This window comes from Pezoporus occidentalis, unplaced genomic scaffold (assembly GCF_034315485.1).
Source record: "Pezoporus occidentalis ecotype Australia unplaced genomic scaffold, CSIRO_AGI_Poc_V1 ctg4, whole genome shotgun sequence".
Classification (NCBI taxonomy): domain Eukaryota; kingdom Metazoa; phylum Chordata; class Aves; order Psittaciformes; family Psittacidae; genus Pezoporus; species Pezoporus occidentalis.
In genome coordinates this window covers 15,501,289-15,521,536 of record NW_026915724.1, presented here as the reverse complement: position 1 = coordinate 15,521,536, position 20,248 = coordinate 15,501,289, and the positions used below count along the sequence as shown (strand labels likewise).

At 42.9% G+C, this 20,248-nt stretch overlaps 1 protein-coding gene across 2 annotated transcripts in view; it reads right to left on the bottom strand.

Annotated features, from left to right (window-relative positions):
- The window catches only part of CDH2 (cadherin 2), a 121,020-nt gene extending 101,182 nt beyond the window's left edge, over nucleotides 1-19,838 (bottom strand). Inside the window, exons 1-3 of one of the 2 annotated variants that reach the window (XM_062632789.1) lie at nucleotides 17,932-18,363; nucleotides 13,170-13,173; nucleotides 8,116-8,227 (exon numbers count right to left, since the gene is read on the bottom strand). In XM_062632789.1, the coding sequence (XP_062488773.1) occupies nucleotides 8,116-8,227; nucleotides 13,170-13,173; nucleotides 17,932-18,185 (370 nt within the window). In that variant the 5' untranslated portion in view covers nucleotides 18,186-18,363. Of the gene's footprint in view, nucleotides 1-8,115; nucleotides 8,228-13,169; nucleotides 13,174-17,931; nucleotides 18,364-19,093 lie in introns of those variants that run through there. The other variant, XM_062632788.1, reaches the window with a different exon arrangement.
- Nucleotides 19,839-20,248: the final 410 nt, after the last annotated feature.

The window sequence follows — 20,248 nt, the reverse complement described above, 5'->3', positions numbered from 1 at the left end:
GTACTCCAAGATATTTTCCTTCCTACCTTAAGTTGCTTCTGCCCTTAAGCCCTCAAACAATGCCAAGTTTCTCCATTCTTTCCAGAGTTACTGAAAACCTGTACTTTCCTTTTCTTCCTTGAACTACACCAGGCAGAGTCTCTACTAATTCTTCCACCTATTTCAGCATCCTTCATAACCTGGATTCTTCTGATTCTCCCCTTTCCCCTGCCTCAGCCCCATTCTCCACTACAGAGTTTCACCCTACTCTCCGCTAACATTACTCTACACATCATTCATCTGGGGTATATGAAGAAGAGTAGAAAACTATGTGTGTTGTGTTAAATTGGAAAGATTTAAAAGGTGCCAAAGGCCAGTTACTCCGTCTGCAGCCTAGAAGAGAATAGCAGCTCTAGTAATTTCCCTTCCATTCAAAACTGTTCCCTTGTACCTTTCTTCTGCCCTTCCTACCTTCTCAGTTCAGGAGGGCTGACACTGATGCCTAAGACATGCCCTAAAAATTTGGAAGTGAATGCTTCCAAAAGTCATAATTTCCTAATTAAAAAATGCCCCCATGTTGAGTGTCACAAGTTCAACCGAAAGCAATGAATCTGCCTCACTGCATTCAACCAAAATCAGAGCAGTTCAAAATGCACTTGAATTTGTTGATTGACATCCAAGTTTTCAACACAGCAGTATCTGATTTAATGTAGTCATTAAGTGTTTAACTACCACTGGAATTTATCCCTATGTAGTACTGCAATGTTTTGTAATAAAGGGCATTTCCTTTATCAGTTCAATAGGATGCTCTAGTGAACTTGTCTTCCAGATTGTTAGAAAAATGACAAGTCAACAATAGATGTACAGTAAATGAGAATACTCAAAACACGTAATTATACATACCACATGTCTCATGTTAGGCTAACCCAGACGGCCTCACCAGTTTTTGATCCATGGATTTCATATACTAATCCAGTCACATAAAGAAATTTTATTTTGTTTTTAATGCAGCTGCTGCAAGCAACAGCAACTTTTCTTCTATCACTAGATAATCCTCTCCTACCTAAGGGCACCTTGGTCTGCTGGGTAGGCTTTCTGCACAGCTTTGCAACCACCATTCCTCCCAGCCTCCCCTACAGCACGCATCAGCCTTGGAGAAGGCTCATACTATTAGCGATTCCAGGAGAAATAATGGCCCCTTGGGAATCAGGGCCAGATGGCAGAGTTTAAAACTGAGCTGAGGCTACACTAAATGGTGTTACTAACAGTACAAAGCTAGACCCCGCTTAAGAGGTGGAAACAAACATCTTTGCCGTTCCCTGCTGAGCCATACCCAGAACTTATAGGGGTGGCCGACAACTCAGTTCTCATAATTCATACTTCTGCACACAGAAAGGACACTACATTTGAAATCCTCATAAGAAACCAGCTGAATAGAGGAAAATGTAATAAGTACTAATTAATTCAGTGCATTCCAAGTAAATGCACCATAAACAGAAATTACTACCAGAGCTGGACTAATTAACTAAGATAGTAATTTACACATCCCAGAACACTGCAATCGTTCAGGATTTCTATAATCGCTCTGCAAGTTTATTTTTTTCTTTATCAAGATGTAGTTATAAGAGTCTACACTAGAAACACAGGCAATGTTCCTTTTGCAGGGAATAAGGGTGAGTCAGGCTTCTTCTCAGGAAAAAGTGGACAGAATAGTGCATTTAGGAATTATTTTGGTTTTACTATAAAATGTATTTCCACCTTTAGTACAAATATTCCATAAAAGGAAAACGTTTTGTTTAGTACATTTTTATCGGTTTCTTTTAGAATATCTTCTTATCTGGAACTCAAGAGAAATTCTTTGATACTACCTATACAAATTGATCCAAACACAGTCATTCCATAACAGCTTTAGGGTCCACTGAGGGACAACTGAGTTAACGTTTCTGAAGTGTTTGTCCTTTGCACACATCCAAAACATCACTGAATTTCACTCCTTATATTTATTCTCTTCTTTTATAATACATATGTAATATATGTTTATATATATGTTCTACATACAAGTTTGCAATGAGAAAATACCAACATTAATCAGCAGCTTAATACTAAAGAGTAAAAGCAGCTATCATATATGAATTAAATGTAGAACTTTACAGAATTTGAAGGGAGAAAAAAGGGGTCACCGTTCAAGCAGATTTTTCACCACTGTTCAGCAAGGTGAACATGTTACATATACTTTAGGATATATTCTATGTTTAACTAAGGAGTGGGGAAAAGGAAACCACATCTCAACAAAAGCAATCACTTGCTTCCGCAAAAGAAAGCTCTGATTTTCAGGGGACAAGTATCCGAGGGTACATTAAGAGCTTAGCATGTGAATAGACCACAGGCATCATAAAACAGCCACTGTGCTAGTGTAGTTAAAGCAAACAGAAAGAAGCAGCTCTTCCAATGCAGGAGAGTAAGCTCAGTACTGACACAGGAGAATTTAGGAAGCTGTGGAGTATGGGAAGAGGACAAAAGTAAAGCTGAAAAGAAGAGGAAAAGGACTAGAAAGGCAAGAGACTAAGAACTGGAATGCAAATGTAACAAAATAAAACAAGGCACAACATCACCAAGTAAGAGCATTAAAATTTACTCTGCTTTACATGGTAGATGGCAAAACTAAACCTACTAAATGTTAAGCAGGACTGGGAATATACTTATATTTTTCCCCAACATAAGCTTCTGCAGGAAAAAAAAAAAAAAGTAATTCTCACTCCCACTAAGGCTTAAAAGAATAATCAGAATGGTTGTGGTTTGGGTGTTGTTTTTTTTTTTTTTTTGGGGGGGGGGGGTGGGGGGTAAGGGTACAGGAAGAGAATTTCAGTAAACAGTGTATTTGGGAAGAACTGAAACATTTTTTTCCCCACCTTGCCAGCAGCTCATAGAAAGACCCGATACATCTGAGATTCTTTGGCTGTCTTCCTGGAAGGAACTTGTCAACTTGCCTTTTTGCTTAAGGCAAGGAGCCTTCAAACAAAGTGGTTACCATTTTTATTTTTTTCATGGGGAGAGTCCTTTTTCTTTTTTTTTTTTTGGGGGGGGGGGGGAAAGACTTATTTTCCTCTTGGAAAATATGATTCTGCTAAAAATACTTTCTCTGGCTTTACTGTTAACACGCACCAGTATATCAAAGCTGCCATAGTAAGAATACAGTTGCATAAGAGTTGCTTATAGAAAGTAACAAGACCTAAGCCTTAAAAGATATGCTGTTGTCATCAGGTTTAAGTATGGTGGTATTTTTAAAAGGAATTTTATTCTTAGCTGATGATGGGCTTTTCTATGTAGGATGATAAAACACCACTAGCACTTCACAAAGAAGCTAAGTGGCTTCGCCGGGACAGTCAGTGCCCATGTAACTTCCACTACATCACAAAGAAACATTAGTCACTCTTAAATACCAGGCAATGCCTGAGCACTGTATTCATAGCAATGCATTTCTGGCTTGTTTCAGATCAACTGGTATTTTCAATAGTAAGCTACAAAATAAGTCAGCGGGAATGCCAAAAATCAAGTTTTGTCACTCAGTCTGAAAGCATCAAAAGAAGCATTTTCTAAGCATTTCACTGCTAGAAGAGAGAAGACAGCAAGGACACCTCGGCTCTGTTTAAGCATACAAGATCTTTTAGCAAAAATCTAAAGGAGCAGGAGTTAGAGTTTACACGAGATAAATTAGCTAACCACATTCATTTTATGGTTTCATGAGCACTTGGTACCAGGCTCAAAGAGGAGGGAAGGTATAAGCGTGTCTCTTTTGGCAACAGCATGAGCCTGACCTGACTTAAATGGCTCATGAAACTGCTGTTACTCATCCATAATCACCACTTATCTCAGTAATCAACACCAAAACATTCTTTTTCCTTTATCATTGTGCAACTCAAAGTGCTCAGAAATATTTTACGGCTGCACAACACTCAAAGGATACATGTGAATCATGTCTAGACAATGAATTTGCTTAGTGGAAAACTAAAATAATGCATTTTGTAACAGGACGGACATTGTTAAAGTCTTTGAAAGATATGAAACTACTAAAATAAATTACCAGAGTAAGAATCTCTAAGATATGATACTGCAAATAACCATTCAAGTAATCTTCCTAGGTGAATGATTTTAGCAGAAATGCATTATTTGTATCTTAAAATTTGTAGAATGTAGAAGAAAGATTAGATAAGCAGGCATATCAAACTGCCACAAGTACTTTTTCTTGGATAAACTACAGAACTGCAATAAAACCTGCACAAGCAAAGGCATTTAACATACTGAACAGAAGTCTTTCTTTAACTTAACGTCTTCTTCTCTGAGTACTACATACAGTAATACAACATTAATAAATTTGGGGGGTTTTCCCTTTTCCAATTTATTCTGAATACATTGTTCCACTGATTTTTCACATATTCCAACATCTGAACACATGGATAACAGCTGAAGATGGGGCCTCTCATGCCCTCATGTACAGAAGGAGAAACTAATAGATGCTGACATACTATCCTAGCAATATAAATGAACAAAGCCATTATCAGTTAAAAATACTTTTTTAATACGATAGGAAGAAGTCTAACCCTCCCTCAAAAACAACCTGACCTCCTTCTACAACAAAGTGACCTGCTTAGTGAATGAGGGAAAGGCTGTGGATGTTGTCTGTCTAGACTTTTGTGAAGCCTTTGACGCCACTTCCCACAGCTCTCCTGGAGAAACTGACTGCTCATGGCTTGGACAGGCATACTCTTTGCTTGGTAAAAAACCTGGCTAGATGGCCAGGCACAAAGAGTGGCGGTGAATAGAATTCCATCCCACTGGCAACCAGCCACAAGTAGTACTGCACACTACTTGTCAGGATTGGGGTCAGTCCTGTTTAGTTTTTCATCAATGATCTGGATGAGGGGATCAAACACATCCTTGAGAAGGTTGTAGTCAACACCAAGTTGTGCAGGAGTGCTGATCTGCTTGAGGGTAGGAAGGCTCTACAAAATGATCTGGACAGGGTGGATAGATGGGCTGAAGCCAACTGCATGAGGTTCAACAAGGCTTAGTGCCGGGTCCTGCACTTGTCTCACAGCAATGCCATGAAACAGGCTTGGGGAAAAGTGGCTGGAAAAGATGGACTTGGAAAAGGACTTGGGGGTGTTGGTCAACAGCTGGCAGAAGTATGGTTGGAAGTATGCCAACAACATCCTGACCTGAATCAGAACTACTGTGGTCATCAGGGCTAGGGCAATGATAGTCCCCCTGTACTCGGCATCGGTGAGGCCGCACCTCAAACACTATGTTCTGGCCCCTCACTACAAAAAAGACACTGAGGTGCTGGAGCAGGTCCAGAGAAAGGCAACAAAGATGGTCAAGGGTCTAGAGCATAAGTCTGATGAGGAGTGGCTGAGGGAACTGGGATTGCTTAGCCTGGAGAAAAGGATGCTCAGGGGAGACCTTATTGCTCTCTGCAACTACCTGAAAGGAGGCTGTAGCAAGGTGGTGTCAGTCTCTTATTGCCAAGGAACAAGTGACAGGAGAAGAAACAGCCCCAGGTTGCACCAGGGAAGGTTTAGACTGGATATTATGAAGAATTTCTTCACCAAAAGGGCTGTCAAGCTCCTGAACAGGCTGGCCAGTGCAGTGGTTAAGTATTTAAAAGATGTGTAGATGTGGCACCTACAGACATGATTTAGTGGTGGACTTGACAGTGCTAGGTTAATAGTTAGTTGGACTTGATGTTATTAAAGGCCTTTTCCAACCCCAATGATTCTATGATTCTACACAGTAAAAGAGGCAAGACAACTAAGATCAGAATCAAGCCTACGGTTATTCTTAAGAAAGAAGTATCATGCAACTACACTTGACTTGCAGAGTCATCTGAATCCAGTTAAATAACCAGAAAACAAGCTTTTGACAACAATAGTATTTCAAAACGACAGTGTAATTAAATTTAAGTCAAAGCTATGCAATGATGGACTGTATGTTTATGTGTAACCAGCAAATTATATGCTTTTAAGCATGTCAAAATTTTCAAAAGAATTAACCACTGCAGTAATTCAGCTGAGGAAACGGTGATAGGAAAAATCTCCCCCAGGTCATTTTTCAACCAGCTGATATGATGTATGCCTCATGCAGTTTTTCCAATTCCTACTTCCCTAAAATGCTACGCGCTTTAATACCATTCAAGGATAAAACAACAGTCATGCTTCACTCACTTCTGAGAAGCAAGGGAAGAGACTCTGTGAATGCAATGACTAATGAGAAAGGAAGTTAGTCTCCCATCCTACATTCCTAGTTCAGACTTAGTTAAGGCTGGTCAGTCATTATCATCAGATTTACATGAACAATGCCAACAAAGAATTAGTGGGCAGTTCACTATGGTCCCCAGGTGGTGGACAAAAAAAGGGGAGAAATTGCAGAAAAGGTCTTGATTCCATGAAGAGTGAACAGAACTTTCACATAACAGGATAGATCTCAAAACTTGTGTGATCTCCACTGTAAGATAAACTGATGGTATGATAATTAACCAGTAACAAATATTTGGTGGTTTCAAGGCAACACCTTTGGAAAGCTCTTGCCCTCTGTGCTCTATGCCCTCATTTCCACCACTTTCTCTAGGTTTGCACATCACCTACCACAGGAGTTCTCAGTGCTGATGGCTACTGCAGGAGTCTATAGGAGAGTCATCTATTAACTCCCATCTGGTGAAAAAGCAAGAAAATTCTCTTTCCTTTTTATTATTTTCTCAATTGGCAGAACATTTACTTTAATACACATATTTCTAAGCTGTACTTTAATAAAAGGGAAGTCTGTGGTGGTAGACTATACTTCCTTGAAAAAGAACAGAAAAAGCTTTAATAACTCAAGTTTAAATACGCTAAAGCTAATCAATTCATCCTGCATTCACATTTCCATTATACTTCTAAAAAAGCACAAAATAGGTCTGCAAAATATAATTAAGGAGAAACTGCTACGTACAGCATGTAAAATCAAGACTACAGCTTTTACTTCATTTGTTTTGCAGACTCATTACATTTTTTCATTTAAATGTCTTGATCTGTGTAACCGTATTTGTATGTGAAAGAAACAACAAATTAAATTAAATTAGTACTTATTTAAGATGTATTTGAAACCATCTAAAACTAATGTTCTTAGTTCCACAATTTCCAAATTAGATTAAAAAAAAATACTATAGTAGCAGCTCAGAAAACAGCCAAATTAATGCAAATTTTTTTTTAAATGTTCTATTTCTACAAACTTGTATACTGAAACTTAACCAGCTGGGAAACCCAGGAAAGATTCAGAGCGTGTGCTGTGAAAAATAGAGACACAAAAAAGCAACAGAATGAATTCCCAACCTGGACAACCTGCAGGCAGATGATCTGACTGCAGTGCATCCCTGATGACGGCAAGTGTTTGCACTTGCCAAGCACACCATGAGCTTGGGAGCGGCTCATCCTCATCCTGGGCACCGTGCCATTCAGCTGCAGGTAGATGCCAGGGTGAGAGAGCAGTGCGCTGCCCTGCCTCTCCTGGCATGGTTCCTTGCAGAGGCCAGGGTGGAGGTCACCAACTGAGGGTTCACAGGCATCCACTCTCTAATGTCGCTGCCTGTTCTGCGTCTTACTTTCCACAGGTGTTTCTCCTCAGGTTGCCAGGAAAAAGCAGTAAGGGAACTATCTCTGCATTAATACGAGCGCTAGTACTAGGTGTAAGTGCAGTACTTCTGTGGGAGACGTAAAGCAGAACACAGATTTTCTTTACATCCTCATCATTCGTACATAGGGTCTAAGTTTAGACTGGTGACATATGTATTGTCAGTGGGAAGAAGAAACAGCAGTGTGAATACTGGGCTGAGAGTTAGTGGACAATCATGGGAAAGTTCATAACACTCAGTATTTTCAGATTACAGTCAACAAAGGTGCATGTGCTACCACCAATGCCAACGGATTTTCCAAGTCCTATGACAGCAATCAAAAAATAATCACAGAGCAGCTGATGTTATTTCCTGCAAGAGTTTGTGCCCTATTTAAAGGTGAAAATGCTCCAGAGCGATTTAGGGTTACAACTAGAGAAAACTAAATAAAAATAAAAAAAAAAAAAAATCAAAGTATGTTTTTCTAATCATACCATTCAGAAGAGGCTGTCCTCCATGTACACTTCTTGACACCACTGCATTGTGAACATCTTCAGGAAATCCAGTCTTGCATGACGTATCTTCACAGGTTGCTTTTATCGGTGCCTGAAATGCAAGATGAAATTTATGTAATGCTCACAACCCTCATTCCAGTTGGCACATACTCCATTTTGCTGCTGCCTTGTACAAGCAGCATCTTTGTTTCTGAATGACTGCAATTAGGACCGTGGGGGCAAAGGGTTAATCTTTCTGATAACTGGAATGGAAGGAACAAATCCCACTTGTCTGGTAAGATCTAAATAATACACAACCTTGAATCTTCTGACAACTGAACATTTCCACAAAACCAGCCATCAAGTCTGAAGGGGAATCATAGGGGGAACAAAACCATTCTTTTCTCTGGAAATAAATTTTGCACAAAATCCCACCACCAACTTTTTCATGATCAGATTATTTGAGAGGAACAACTTCAACCACTGATTTAAAACACTTTAGAGTTTTTCTGTGTGAGGCTGCACCAGCACAAGTAAACTAAGATAATATGCTACACTTGCAGTAACTTAACAGACTTGTATTTGCACTAGCATTCAAACAGATACCATATAAAGCCAAATGTTTCCAATGCAATCTCCTTCTATTTCAAAGGGACATTAAGTTAAAAGGAGACCAGCTCATTATTAAATTTGCACAAGGGAAGAACAGGGCCACTGAAACTTTCTTCTCTCACTTGTTAAGAAAGTTTCCCCTCAAATCACTTTTTCAAAGAGTTTCATAAATGCCTTTCTATTGAGAAATACAATACAGCATTTGGAAACTTGTTTGTTCTGTAATGTTCCATGTTCAGAAGATAATTCTGATAGAGAAGCTCTTTTCCAGGACAGTTTGTCACCTAGTTGGAAAAAAAAATAAAAAAAATAAAAAAAAACACCCAATTTTCTGTGGCAAAGGACCAAGATTTCTTTGCAGGGAGTTGCTTTTGTCTCATTTTAGCGCCACACAAGACAACAGCCCACCTTACGTGTGGCTAACTGACCATACATGGCAAAACCCCTTTCATGCTGTACAAGGCGGAGAGGCCAGCTCCCATGCCAGCCTGGGCTGAGATACTTCTGAGAAATTGTGAGAGCCCTCACAGCATCTCAAACACGCCTACACGACAAGTAAAGGCCTATCCATGTGCATACCCAGATGTAGTATATGGTCTTTGACAGCACGAGCAACTATGCTGCTATGTCATACCTAAATCTGATCAAGACTTAAATTAGATTTTCCTTTTTACTTTCCCAGATGGGCTTCCATCAAGTAGACCCACTCAAGGCCATGTAAGCACGTCTGCGTACACTTGCCAAAGAAACACTACCGGGAAAAGAAAAACAAAAAAGGGATGGAGAAAGAGGAGATGATGGTGCACGTTTACCATAGTAACCTCAGGGAAAGAGAGCATTAGAACAGAGGTGGGACAGAAGCATGTCAAAGCGGAAGGGCTCCCGCAGGGAAAAGGGATCAGGCAGCAGAAGAGTAATCTCTTCACTGACACACATGGCCAAGCTCAGCATGCCAACCCCTATTAGAATAACTTTATCACGAATACAAGGAGGCATTTATAGCACACTGTATTGCACCAACATGGTCCTAACTAAGCAGCTCAACATGGACACTACCAAAAAAACAATATTTACTACCTAACTCTCAAGTTAATTCACTATTCAGGTAAGCAGCAGGCAAGAAGAGAACTATCAAATGTTAGGTCAACTTAAACTGTGGTATGGATTTCACTGTGACTTAAATACTACACCAGCATCTCACTTTTGTGCTATTACTTATGTACTTTAAAATATTTATATGGGGATCCTAAAGAGAAAGCAAACATAAAGTAACAGTTTAAGCTACCATGGGACTATGTTATTTGGAACTTGGATCCATAGCTAGGCCCCAACAGTCCACCTGTTGAGTTTTTAAGATAAAAAGATGGCAAATCAAAAATAATTACGATTCCGACTGCCAGTTTCCTCAGCTTTAGAACTCAAATCACAGGTTTGGTGAGGTTTCCGTAATTAGAAAGAAAAACAGTAAGACTCATTTAAATTACTGTACAAAAGGTGACCTCAAAACAAACGTGATGGAGAAAAAAAAAAAAGAAAGCTTTTCATGGTATCCTTGAAACAAAAAGGTCCTGGGTGGGCAGCTGAGCAGATAGCTGGATTTTTAACAAGTCTGCACTGATATGCCTGGGAATCTTTCAGCCTTTCTAGCAATCTATATGTACTAAACAGCTCTTATAAACTGAAACAATGCTCACTGAAACAAAGGCTGGGGGACATGAATAGAGAGCCTTCTTTATTCTTTCACTTGCAGCCATCAATTTTATCCGGAAACAAAAGACTGTACTCTGCTCTCCAAAAACAGCCCTTTGTAAAGATTGTTTGAGAATAAAAACACAAGGAAAAGAAGAATTCAAATTTTCAGCAATTCTTAATCGCCCTATGTTAAGCATTTTGAATTAAGTAGAAGCTGTAGCTTCAGACACACTGGGTCATATGAAGTTCAGCCTACAAGTACTGCAAGACTTAAACCATTACAACTAAAAGCAAAAGAGGATACTGAAACATTTTTTTCCCCTTATCTGGGGAAAACTAGGAAAGCAAGAGAAGATTATGGGGAACATTACTGTAATTTACAGGATTTTGTGTGATTGGTACAAGACTATTTCAAACCTAAGACAGTATTAGTCGTACATTCATCTACACAAGGCCACTACTTAAAAATACCTTATCTTTTAAGGTGAAAAGCAATTACTTCATCTTATACACATATAAAACATACTTAATGGAGTTGCAAAGTGTTGAACAAGCTCAGCGCTTGGAACATTCTCCTCTCAAGTACTAACTGACTTCGCTAAAGCAAAATAGGGTTAATACCAAAAAACTGTTCTGCTTTCCTCATCCTTTATGGCTTATTCAGTCATTTTTAACTGCAAAATGAGTTATCAGAATTACTATCTCCAGAGCTAAAGAGCTAACATGAAGTCAAACGTGGTGTCAGACCATGCATATAAACTCAGTACTGTAGATCTCAGCTTAAATGCAATAGGCAAACTGCAATTATGAAGCAACACAATGTAAATTACAGGTCCTCTGTCAAAGTTATTATTCAATCAGTTAGAAGAATTGGCCGTTTTTATACACTTATGACAGTTAACCCTGCAGTTTTCACAGCCTGCTCCTCAGTTACTTTCTAGATATCTATCTAGAAACCTGTGGTTTAATTTCAAGGCTGTATTCCAGCTTAATTCGAAAAAACAACCAATGACCTGTTGAAAATCTCAACTCCACAATTCTAAAGGATTCATGGTTACATCTTTTTCTAAACACCACTAGTAATATCTTCCAACAACATGGGCCTCACACACGTGAAAAGATCATAAATTAAAACAAGAATAAAACCAGACAGGATTGCTTCACTGGTGTTGACAGTTCTAGACTAATACCTCTTCCCAATTCCCATACTCTCCAAAAAGTAGCCATATTTAGAATGTGGTTCTGTAAAAAAACATCTGTTTAAAAATGCAAGCTCACCACACAACTGTAGAAGCAATTTTTTATCACAAAATGTATTCTAAAGTTGCAGAATTGTGCTCCTTAAGACAGCTTTCAAATAGGGCTGATCTTTTTCTCTCTGCATATACTGTACACCACTGGAGTTTACTAGCAGCTATTAATCTGAAATATCAAAGTCTCTGCTCTTCCACTGTCTGTATCTGCAGGTACTTCAACATTAGATTGGTTAACACTGATTGTATAAAATGCACAGGAAGTTGCTTCTGAAAGACTGCTTCCTTTTACACTCATTGTAGCTTATTCCTACAGGAGAATAAACCTAGGTAGTAAAATGAGAAATAGAGGGGCATGCATGAGAGAAAATGTCGTACTATACAGTTATAATTGGACATATTACAGCTGCTGGTTGCCAAGTCCAACCAATTCACAGGGCATTATTGTGCGAAGCTCAAAACAACATCTGACATAATTATATGTATGACAGAGCAGGACAGGGTATTTGAGATCTCCCTCCTTAATAACCAACATTAATTTGCAACTATGACAGTAATATTCAACTTAAGAACAGATCATAGAAACATTAATGACTGTGTTTAAAGACTGGGTGTTTCTTCATTAATTTAAAGGCCAAGATGTTACTCAATGCTCATTTACAACTTGGGTATCCCAGGAACATTCTATCTACTTTTAGTTTGGTACACATACATCATCCAACATAGTGGGATATGCTGTATAAGGTGGGTCTTCTATTATCATGGGTATCTACTTACTGCCATAAGGCTTAAAAAAAAAAATACTCTGCAGGATAACAGACATCTCCAAAATGCTTTAGCTGCTAAACTTGAAAACATTCAGAAATTCTTTCTTAATCTGACTTGCTGCAAAGAGCTGCAACAGTTTATACTCTCATGGTACTCAGTACTCCAGCAAATGCAGTCAAGTACAATTTGTTTTCAACCATAGGTTGCAACTGGAGAAAAAGAAAAATGCCTTTCATTCAAATAATTCTGGAAGCCGAAAGCTTCCAAACTGGGTACCAGGCTATATATCCTCCCAGAGGTCATTCAGTTACACTAGAAAGGGCTTTCACTGTGCCATCTTCACTTCTAATTAGTGCTCTGCTTCATGAACCAGGATAATTTTAGATCAGAAAATCCAGTTTCTTAAGCCAACACTTAAAGCTCTCACTCTCCCCAAATAACAGGATCTGCAATTTTCATGGTACCACCCAGTTTAAAATTGAGTTGCCTTGAACCACTACTGGTTCATCACCACAGCTTTTTAGATGAAAGTTTCACAAATCATATTTGTACCCTTTTCTCTTAACCCCGAGAGACAATATTCATTTGCCTTATTAGACACGTTGACACTTATTTGGCATACTCCATGTAACATAAAGCCAAGGCCCAGGTTGGACTACTCTCTTCCCCCAGTCAGAGGAACAGGGTTTGCTGCATCTCCTAAGATACACAGTTCTCCAGACAAACCACAGCTCTCATCAGAGAAGGACATCTTAAGATTTTAACTGCAGTAACAAAACCAAAGGGAATTTCTGCAAGTCACACTTTTTAATATTAAAAAAAAAAACAAACAACAAAACCAAATGAACAAAAAAAAATAAAATCATCCTTATGTTTGACAATACATTCTCATTTCTTTAAGAGAAGAAATAAAATCTCTGATTTGATAACAGAATCATATAGAGTGGTTTAGGCTGGAAAGGACCTTGAAGATCATCCACTTTGAACTCCTGTGCCATTGGCAGGGACACCTTCCACTAGACCTGGCTGCTTCAAGCCCCATCCAACCTGGCCTTGCACATTTCCAGGGATGGGGCACCCACACCTACAGCCTTCAACTTCACCCACACATTGAACATCTCTGCCCAGGAAAACTGCTGTGTACAGGAGGATGCTGCATTTTCCAAAGCCTTGCAAGGCCTATCTGGAAGAACTCTTGGGGGATCACAAAATTTTAACTATGTCTTCAGCTGCTGGGTGATAATTATATGCTAATTATAAGGAATGGAGGAGTCCCTAGAGGACTCTGTTGGTAAAAAATATATATTTTAAATATGTCAAGGAGTGCCTAGAGGATAATTGCGCCTTTTGGAAACACTGTATTTAATTAAATACACAAATACTGACTAAAGCCAAATAGTTTAAGTGACATGTTGAAAAGATTTAGCAGTGATATACCTTCCATCTTGGAAGCTGCTGATCCCACATCTGTCTTCATAAGCCATTTAAAAATAGATATCCTATTTTTCCCTCTTTATTCAGACAGCGCTCCCATGGTCTTTCAGTAAGAACTCCAGTATCAAATCAAATGATGAATCACAGAGAGATATACCTCTCAAGGTGAACGGCAGCACAGTCCAACACCCAGGTGAAAAAGGTCCACCTCAGATCACTTACAAACAACGATCATGCTTTGGCAAAACACAAATCTTCCCTAAACTCATCCTGCAGTAAAACAGAACATTTTTTCTCCTATCAAGACTCACGCCTACATATGCTTGGCCAACCAGTAAGTTTCAGTTTTATGATAGATGAGGAGAAGTGCTGTTCTAATTACTACTGCTACTGCAAAAGACGTTACATATTCCTTCTGCTTTCATCACTCTCCACTCCTGGTATGTCTCACTTATGCACAACTAGTGCCACTGGGTTAGTGGAAGCACACAAGCTATTCAGTAAGGACACTACAGGCTCCTGCTGTGCGTTGTAACAAAAAGCAATTTAAACTAAAAATGCCACGGAACATTACAGGTTGTGTAGCCTTTGGGGAACAGACTCATGTTTTGTACGTGTACATTGTTTGAAATAAATTCTCACCCTAATGGGAGCGCTGGTGAACTACTGAAACTACTGCAAGTTTTCTAAACTTTTTTTTTCTTTTTTGGTTAACCAAAAAAGCATTTTCAAAAACAGCGAGAGACAGGGAGTTTAACTGGTAAATGATCCTCTTACTCAGGCAAGAAAAGCTATTCAACAATTCCTGTTCCTTCCCACATGACAAAAAGTCCCTTACACAAGACTGCCTGTGTTGAGTAAAAACAACTTTATTCACAACTTCCTCATGCTATTTTTAAATATATACACGCACTTCCATCACAGTTATATTATCTTATGCATTACAATGTTCAGTTATTTAAAAAAAAACTAATAAATAAAAATTGACATACAAGTGTCACTGAAACTAAATTGAGACGGAACATGACAGGACAGTGATGTTTCTGGGAGCTCCTCCAATTTTTGGGAGCAGAAAGAAAACTAATAGATGGGAGGTTTTTGAATTATGCACTCTTGACTAGATATAGTTAAAAAATATGATCATGTGGGGCAATATTTTAAAAACTGGTATCATAAAAACTATACATTAATCTTTCTAGAACATTAAGCTGCATACCTAGGAAGCAGTACTATGCACAAAGAGAGAGCACAGCAGGCGGCTTTCTAGAAAACACAGTGTTTATTAAAAATATGTAAATTGGCAATACATGAGAACATATACCTCGTTATATAAGCAGTATATACATTTCTGGGCTTGTTACAGTATCTGCTCACATAATCAGAACTTGTTTAACACACAAAATTATCTCCCGTTTTGTCAACCCATGACTTAATTTTTAAAAATTCATTTTTGACCTTATCTGTCCTAAAATAGGTGTAAAAAGCAGTTAAAAAATATTTTCATAACAGGTATTTAAATAAAATACCCACTTTAATAACTAAAGAGATACTTCTAGTATTTTTTCTTTAGTTCTGCAATTATCTGAATCTTGAGGATGCATCAGTGGTATCAGTATCACTTAGACCAGCCAGACAAGGATTAGAGAGATCTCTGCTGCAACATCCCACCACATTTAACTTCTCAGATATAAACTAGAATATAAAGATCTACATCGAAGAAGACTGAGGCACTCATGTAACTGTCCTGTTCTGGGGCTTATACAATGTGCTATAAAATGCATTAAATTCACTGAAAGGAGTTGATGTTGGAGTCCAATTTGTTAAAAAGAGACACTCTGAATCTCATTTTTTGTGCTTACACAATCACGTATTTACTGTATAACTTAAAAGAGAGTTGTTTGGTGTTTTTTTTTTTAGTAATAGTCTAAGACACAGGTGTATGAGAGAGAAGTCGCACTCACAACAGGAGATCTCGCTGCCACTTCTGCACAAAACCACGTTTATATGCTTCACCCCAATTCTGCCAGCGACTGCCTCTGAGGGTGATTACTAGAGGGGCCAGCTGGCAGGAAATGTCACTGCTGGATTCTGAGCAGAGGCAGCTTAACAGGAGTGTCATTTAGGGTAGTAGCTTTATCACCTGGATAGATTCGCTAAGACCTGGAATAAGACCAAAACTGCCTGCAGAGGGTAATAACTTACATCCTCTGTCATCATAATTCAAATTCAAACCAGTCACCTAGGCACAAAAGGCTCCAAAACTGCTTTACTGTTTACTTGTTTCTGATTTAAAAATGGACAACATCCACAGTGTCCCCATCACCTTACACATTAAAAAAAAAGAAATAGATTTACTCCCTTTTTGAGCACTTCATTTCTATTCCTCTTTTCAGTTCGTTTCTAACTAACAGCAGTTTCATTCCTGTAGCTTTGTCACAGGCTTCTTTAACCCTGTTGTCATCCCAGTTCCAAAAACTGCAACTGTTGTTTTGGCCAGAGAAGCAATCCTGGCTCCTTTCATCCTCTCTTCTGTCAGGTTTTTTCACATACTTCTAGACTCACACCGATTTCTTAACCAGCAAAATAAAGTGCAGTTTTCATTTGCTTATGTCTCATGCAGGTTAACATACTGGCAAAAATCTAAAGCCCTACTTCCTGTACCTAAACATCTCCTACAGATGTGCCTTAAAACCTGCTTCCAGTTACGATCTTCCAAATAATTCCATGACAGTTTTCCTACATCACTGGTGAATAACAAAGTGATCAGCAACTCCAGAAAATAAAGGTAGATAGCTCCTTTATGTTGTTGCAGAGAAGGAAAACTAAGTAGAAAGGTTCAACATTTCAAAAGAACCCAATACAGAAAACCTACAAACCAAAAGAAGTAGGTATGATGATGGACAAAAAGAAAAGTTAGCACTGCACCAAGCTTGTTAAGGTTCTTCACAGCACACATGAAAGAACGGGGGGGGGGAGGCTTTTAAAATGAAAGTGTTGTTCAGATGCAGGTCCATAAATCTGATTTCATACCCAAGTTCCAATTTTGTTACACACTATTAAAAATCAACCCTAACCTGATTTAATGGATACCCAAACAAGGGGGAAATTGGATTCCCCAACCGTAACGTGCCAGTGACACAGAGTGATACATAAAACCAATATGGCTAGTTCCTGTCCTTAATTCATAGCTTGTACTTCAATTTTAAACCTGCCCTGGGTAGGGAAGGGGGGGGGGGGGAAGCTTACTGAAGAATTTGTGCTTTAAAGATTTATTGAGATCAGAAGACTAAACAGAACTGGAAAAATGTACAATAACATAAGGACTTGGGGGGGGGGTAGGGGGGAGAGAAAGAAAAGCTTCACGTATAGATCTGCTAATACACTAGCATTTAGAAAAGAGGGGGAAGGGGGGGTTGGGGTGGGAAATAAACCCAAGTGAAAATTAACCAGTAAACAAGGAAAAAAGAAAAAAAAAGAATAAAAAAACCAAACCCACCCCAAATGCATCCCCAAGACAACAGCAGCCTGTAAGTGGCACACCGCAAGTTTCTGAGCAGGAGGGTAGCCGCTTTCACATGAATTCGCTCATGCCCAACCGGACACTCCTTGTCACGCCAGCCAGCCCCGTGTCCTCCTAAGACTCAAGGAAAAATCCGCGGCTGCCGTGGAGCAGCGCTTCAGCACCTCGCTCGCTTCAGCAAGTCCTCATGCCCTGAGAGTGGCTCAGACACTGCGGCGAAGGAGGGCCCGATCGACCGGGGAGCCCGTGAGCGGACGGGGGGTGACAGAAGAGGCGGAAAAGGCGACGGGAGGACGAAAGGACTCCTTCTGACCAAGCCGCGGCGGAGCGGGTGGCTGCACCATGGACAGTGGCTGCCGCCCGCCACCTCCCTCTGCCCTGCGCCAGCAGCTCCTGCGGGAGGGCGCCGGGGCCCCTCTAGCCCCGTCCCCGCCGCCGGCCTCGCCTCAACCTGCTCCCCGGCCCGCCAGAAATGCCCCAACCGTAAATACCATTAAGAGGCGATGATCTGCGCCATCTGTCTCTCAGCCTTGCCGCCTTTCCACCCCCGGCGCCGGGCTGGATACGAGCTCAGCGAGCACAAAGCGGGAGGGGAACCTACCGTCACCTTGCCCACCTACCCCCGGCCTCCGCTGGGGGTTCCCTCGGCTCCGAGCTCGCTCCGGACACCCCACGCCGCTCGAGAGGAGCCCAACCCAACCACCGCCCGGCAAGCACTGCCCTCGCTGCCCCAACCGGGATCCATTTTGTCGTCTTCCCGTCCTCCCCCCGCAGGGTCCCGTCCGTCCCATCTCTCCCCAGCGGCCCCTCGCAGCGGCGCTGGCCGGCAGACCCCTACTTTCTGCACGGAAAGAGACACCCCCCTTTTTCACCGCCAGACCAGGGCACCTCGGAAGCCGGTGCCCAGTGGTGCCCCGCGTCCCGAGATTGCGCCCCCGGGACCCCGTACGCTCGGAGCAAGCGGAGAGCCCGCCGGGGGGAGGCAGCAGCAGGACTTCAATAATAATAATAAATTACATACTTCGGAGCCCGAGCCCGTCCCAGTGGAAATTCCCGTTAACGGGGGGGGGGGGGGGGGGAAGCCCGGCGCCCAGGCGGAGGCTGACTAAATTCTTTCTGGGAAAGGATTAGCGGGCACGGGAGCAGGCGCGGCGCGGTACGCTGGGCCCCAGCCGCCTCAGGAGGGGCGCGGCGGCTGCTGCTCCTGCCCGGCAGCTGTGGGACCCCTCTGTACGCCGGGAGGAGGGATGTCCACCCCGTTCCTACTCCGTTACTTTGTCCCCCGCACTCACTGCGGGGCCCAGATCCCATCCTCCTGCCGGCCGAGTGGATACCGGACAGCCTCCCCATCTCCTCTCGTCCTCCGGCACCTGCCCTCCCAGGAGCTTTGGGGAAACCCGTGTTTCCTCAGCAGCGGCGACGCAGCCGCCACCCCTCCCGCCCTGGGGACCCCCTATCTCCTTCAGCCGGCCGTGAGCTCAGCTCCCGCGCCGGGGCTGACCCCGAGCAGGTGGCTCCGAGCGATCGGTCACAAGGCTGCCGCCTTCCCGGACTCCCTCCCCGAGATCCCCACCTCAGCGGCGGGAGCCCCCTTTTACATTCGTCTCTTCCCCCGGCTCTCCCGCCTTCCCCGGGCATCGGTGCCCGCAAGGGAACAAAGAGACGCAGCCCGGCCCCGCTCCCCGCCGGCGGTGCTTACCTGCTGTAGGGCCGCCAGCAGCATCAGCGCCAGCGGCGGCAGGATCCGCGGCGGAGTTCCCGCTACTCGGCACATGGAGACGAGGAGGGGCGGCGGCAGGGCGGCCCCCAGCAGTTCCGGAGCACGGCTAGAGCCTGCGGAGCGGGGCGAGGGGAGCAGCGGGGAGGGTCGGGCAGCGGCAGCTGCCGGGAGCTGCGGACGGCGTGTGCCCCGCCTGCCGGAGCCGGCTGCCGCTCTAGCTCATGGGCAGCGATGCAGCGGGGGAAGAGAGAGACGGAGAGAGCGAGGGAAGGAGGATGGGTGAAAGTCGGCCCTGGGTCAGGCTGCTTTTCTCTCTGCCAAGCCCTCTCCGCGATGCAGAGAGTGGGCAGGGAGGAGTAAGATGAGGATGGGTGAACAAAAGGCTGGGAGATAAGAAAGAAGTAGTCGCTGCTTCTGCTGCGAGGCCGGTGCAGCGGCTCCCCTCAGCTGTCTGCCTTCCCCACGCGTGAATCAGTGCCCGCCTCGCTCCTCCCGCCGGTGCCCCCCAGCGAGCTCGGGCAGGCGGCTCCTCTCAGCGCCTCAGCCCGGGCACGCCAGCACAGCCGCTGCGCTGGCCCCAGCCCTGCTGCATGCTCGCCCCGCACTTTCTCTCTCCCTCTTTCTTCTCCTCCCTCCACCCCTCCCCCTGCAGGCAAAACCCTCCGCTGAAGCACAATGATAACAATACCCCAGCAGCCTCTGCCTGCCGTGCGCCTAGTGTACGCGCTCGCACGGTGCCTGCCCGCTGCTGGCAGCTCCCCCTCCGCCTCCCGTCGCTCCCTGCCGGCCGCACGGCCAATGGGAAGGGAACGGCACGGCGAGCGCTGGGGATCGGCGCTGCCCGCGAACAGTAGTGTCCCTGCTGGCTTCCCTGAGAGCCGGCTCTGGGGGATAAATTCCAAATTCCAACGCACCAACTTGGTGTGAAGCAATTGTTTGGGGGGCAAGGAGAGAACTTGCTGGGGATGGAAGGAATGAAGGACAGAGGGATTGCCCCTTCCCCACCGCGCTCGGTAGGGGCCGGCCGGTGCAACGAGAAGCTGCGGGGGGGTGGCAGCGGTGCCCATACCGGGGGCTGCGGGGTGCCCCTGCACGGCACCCCGGTGCTGGCGGCTCGGCAAAGTTTCGCTCAGC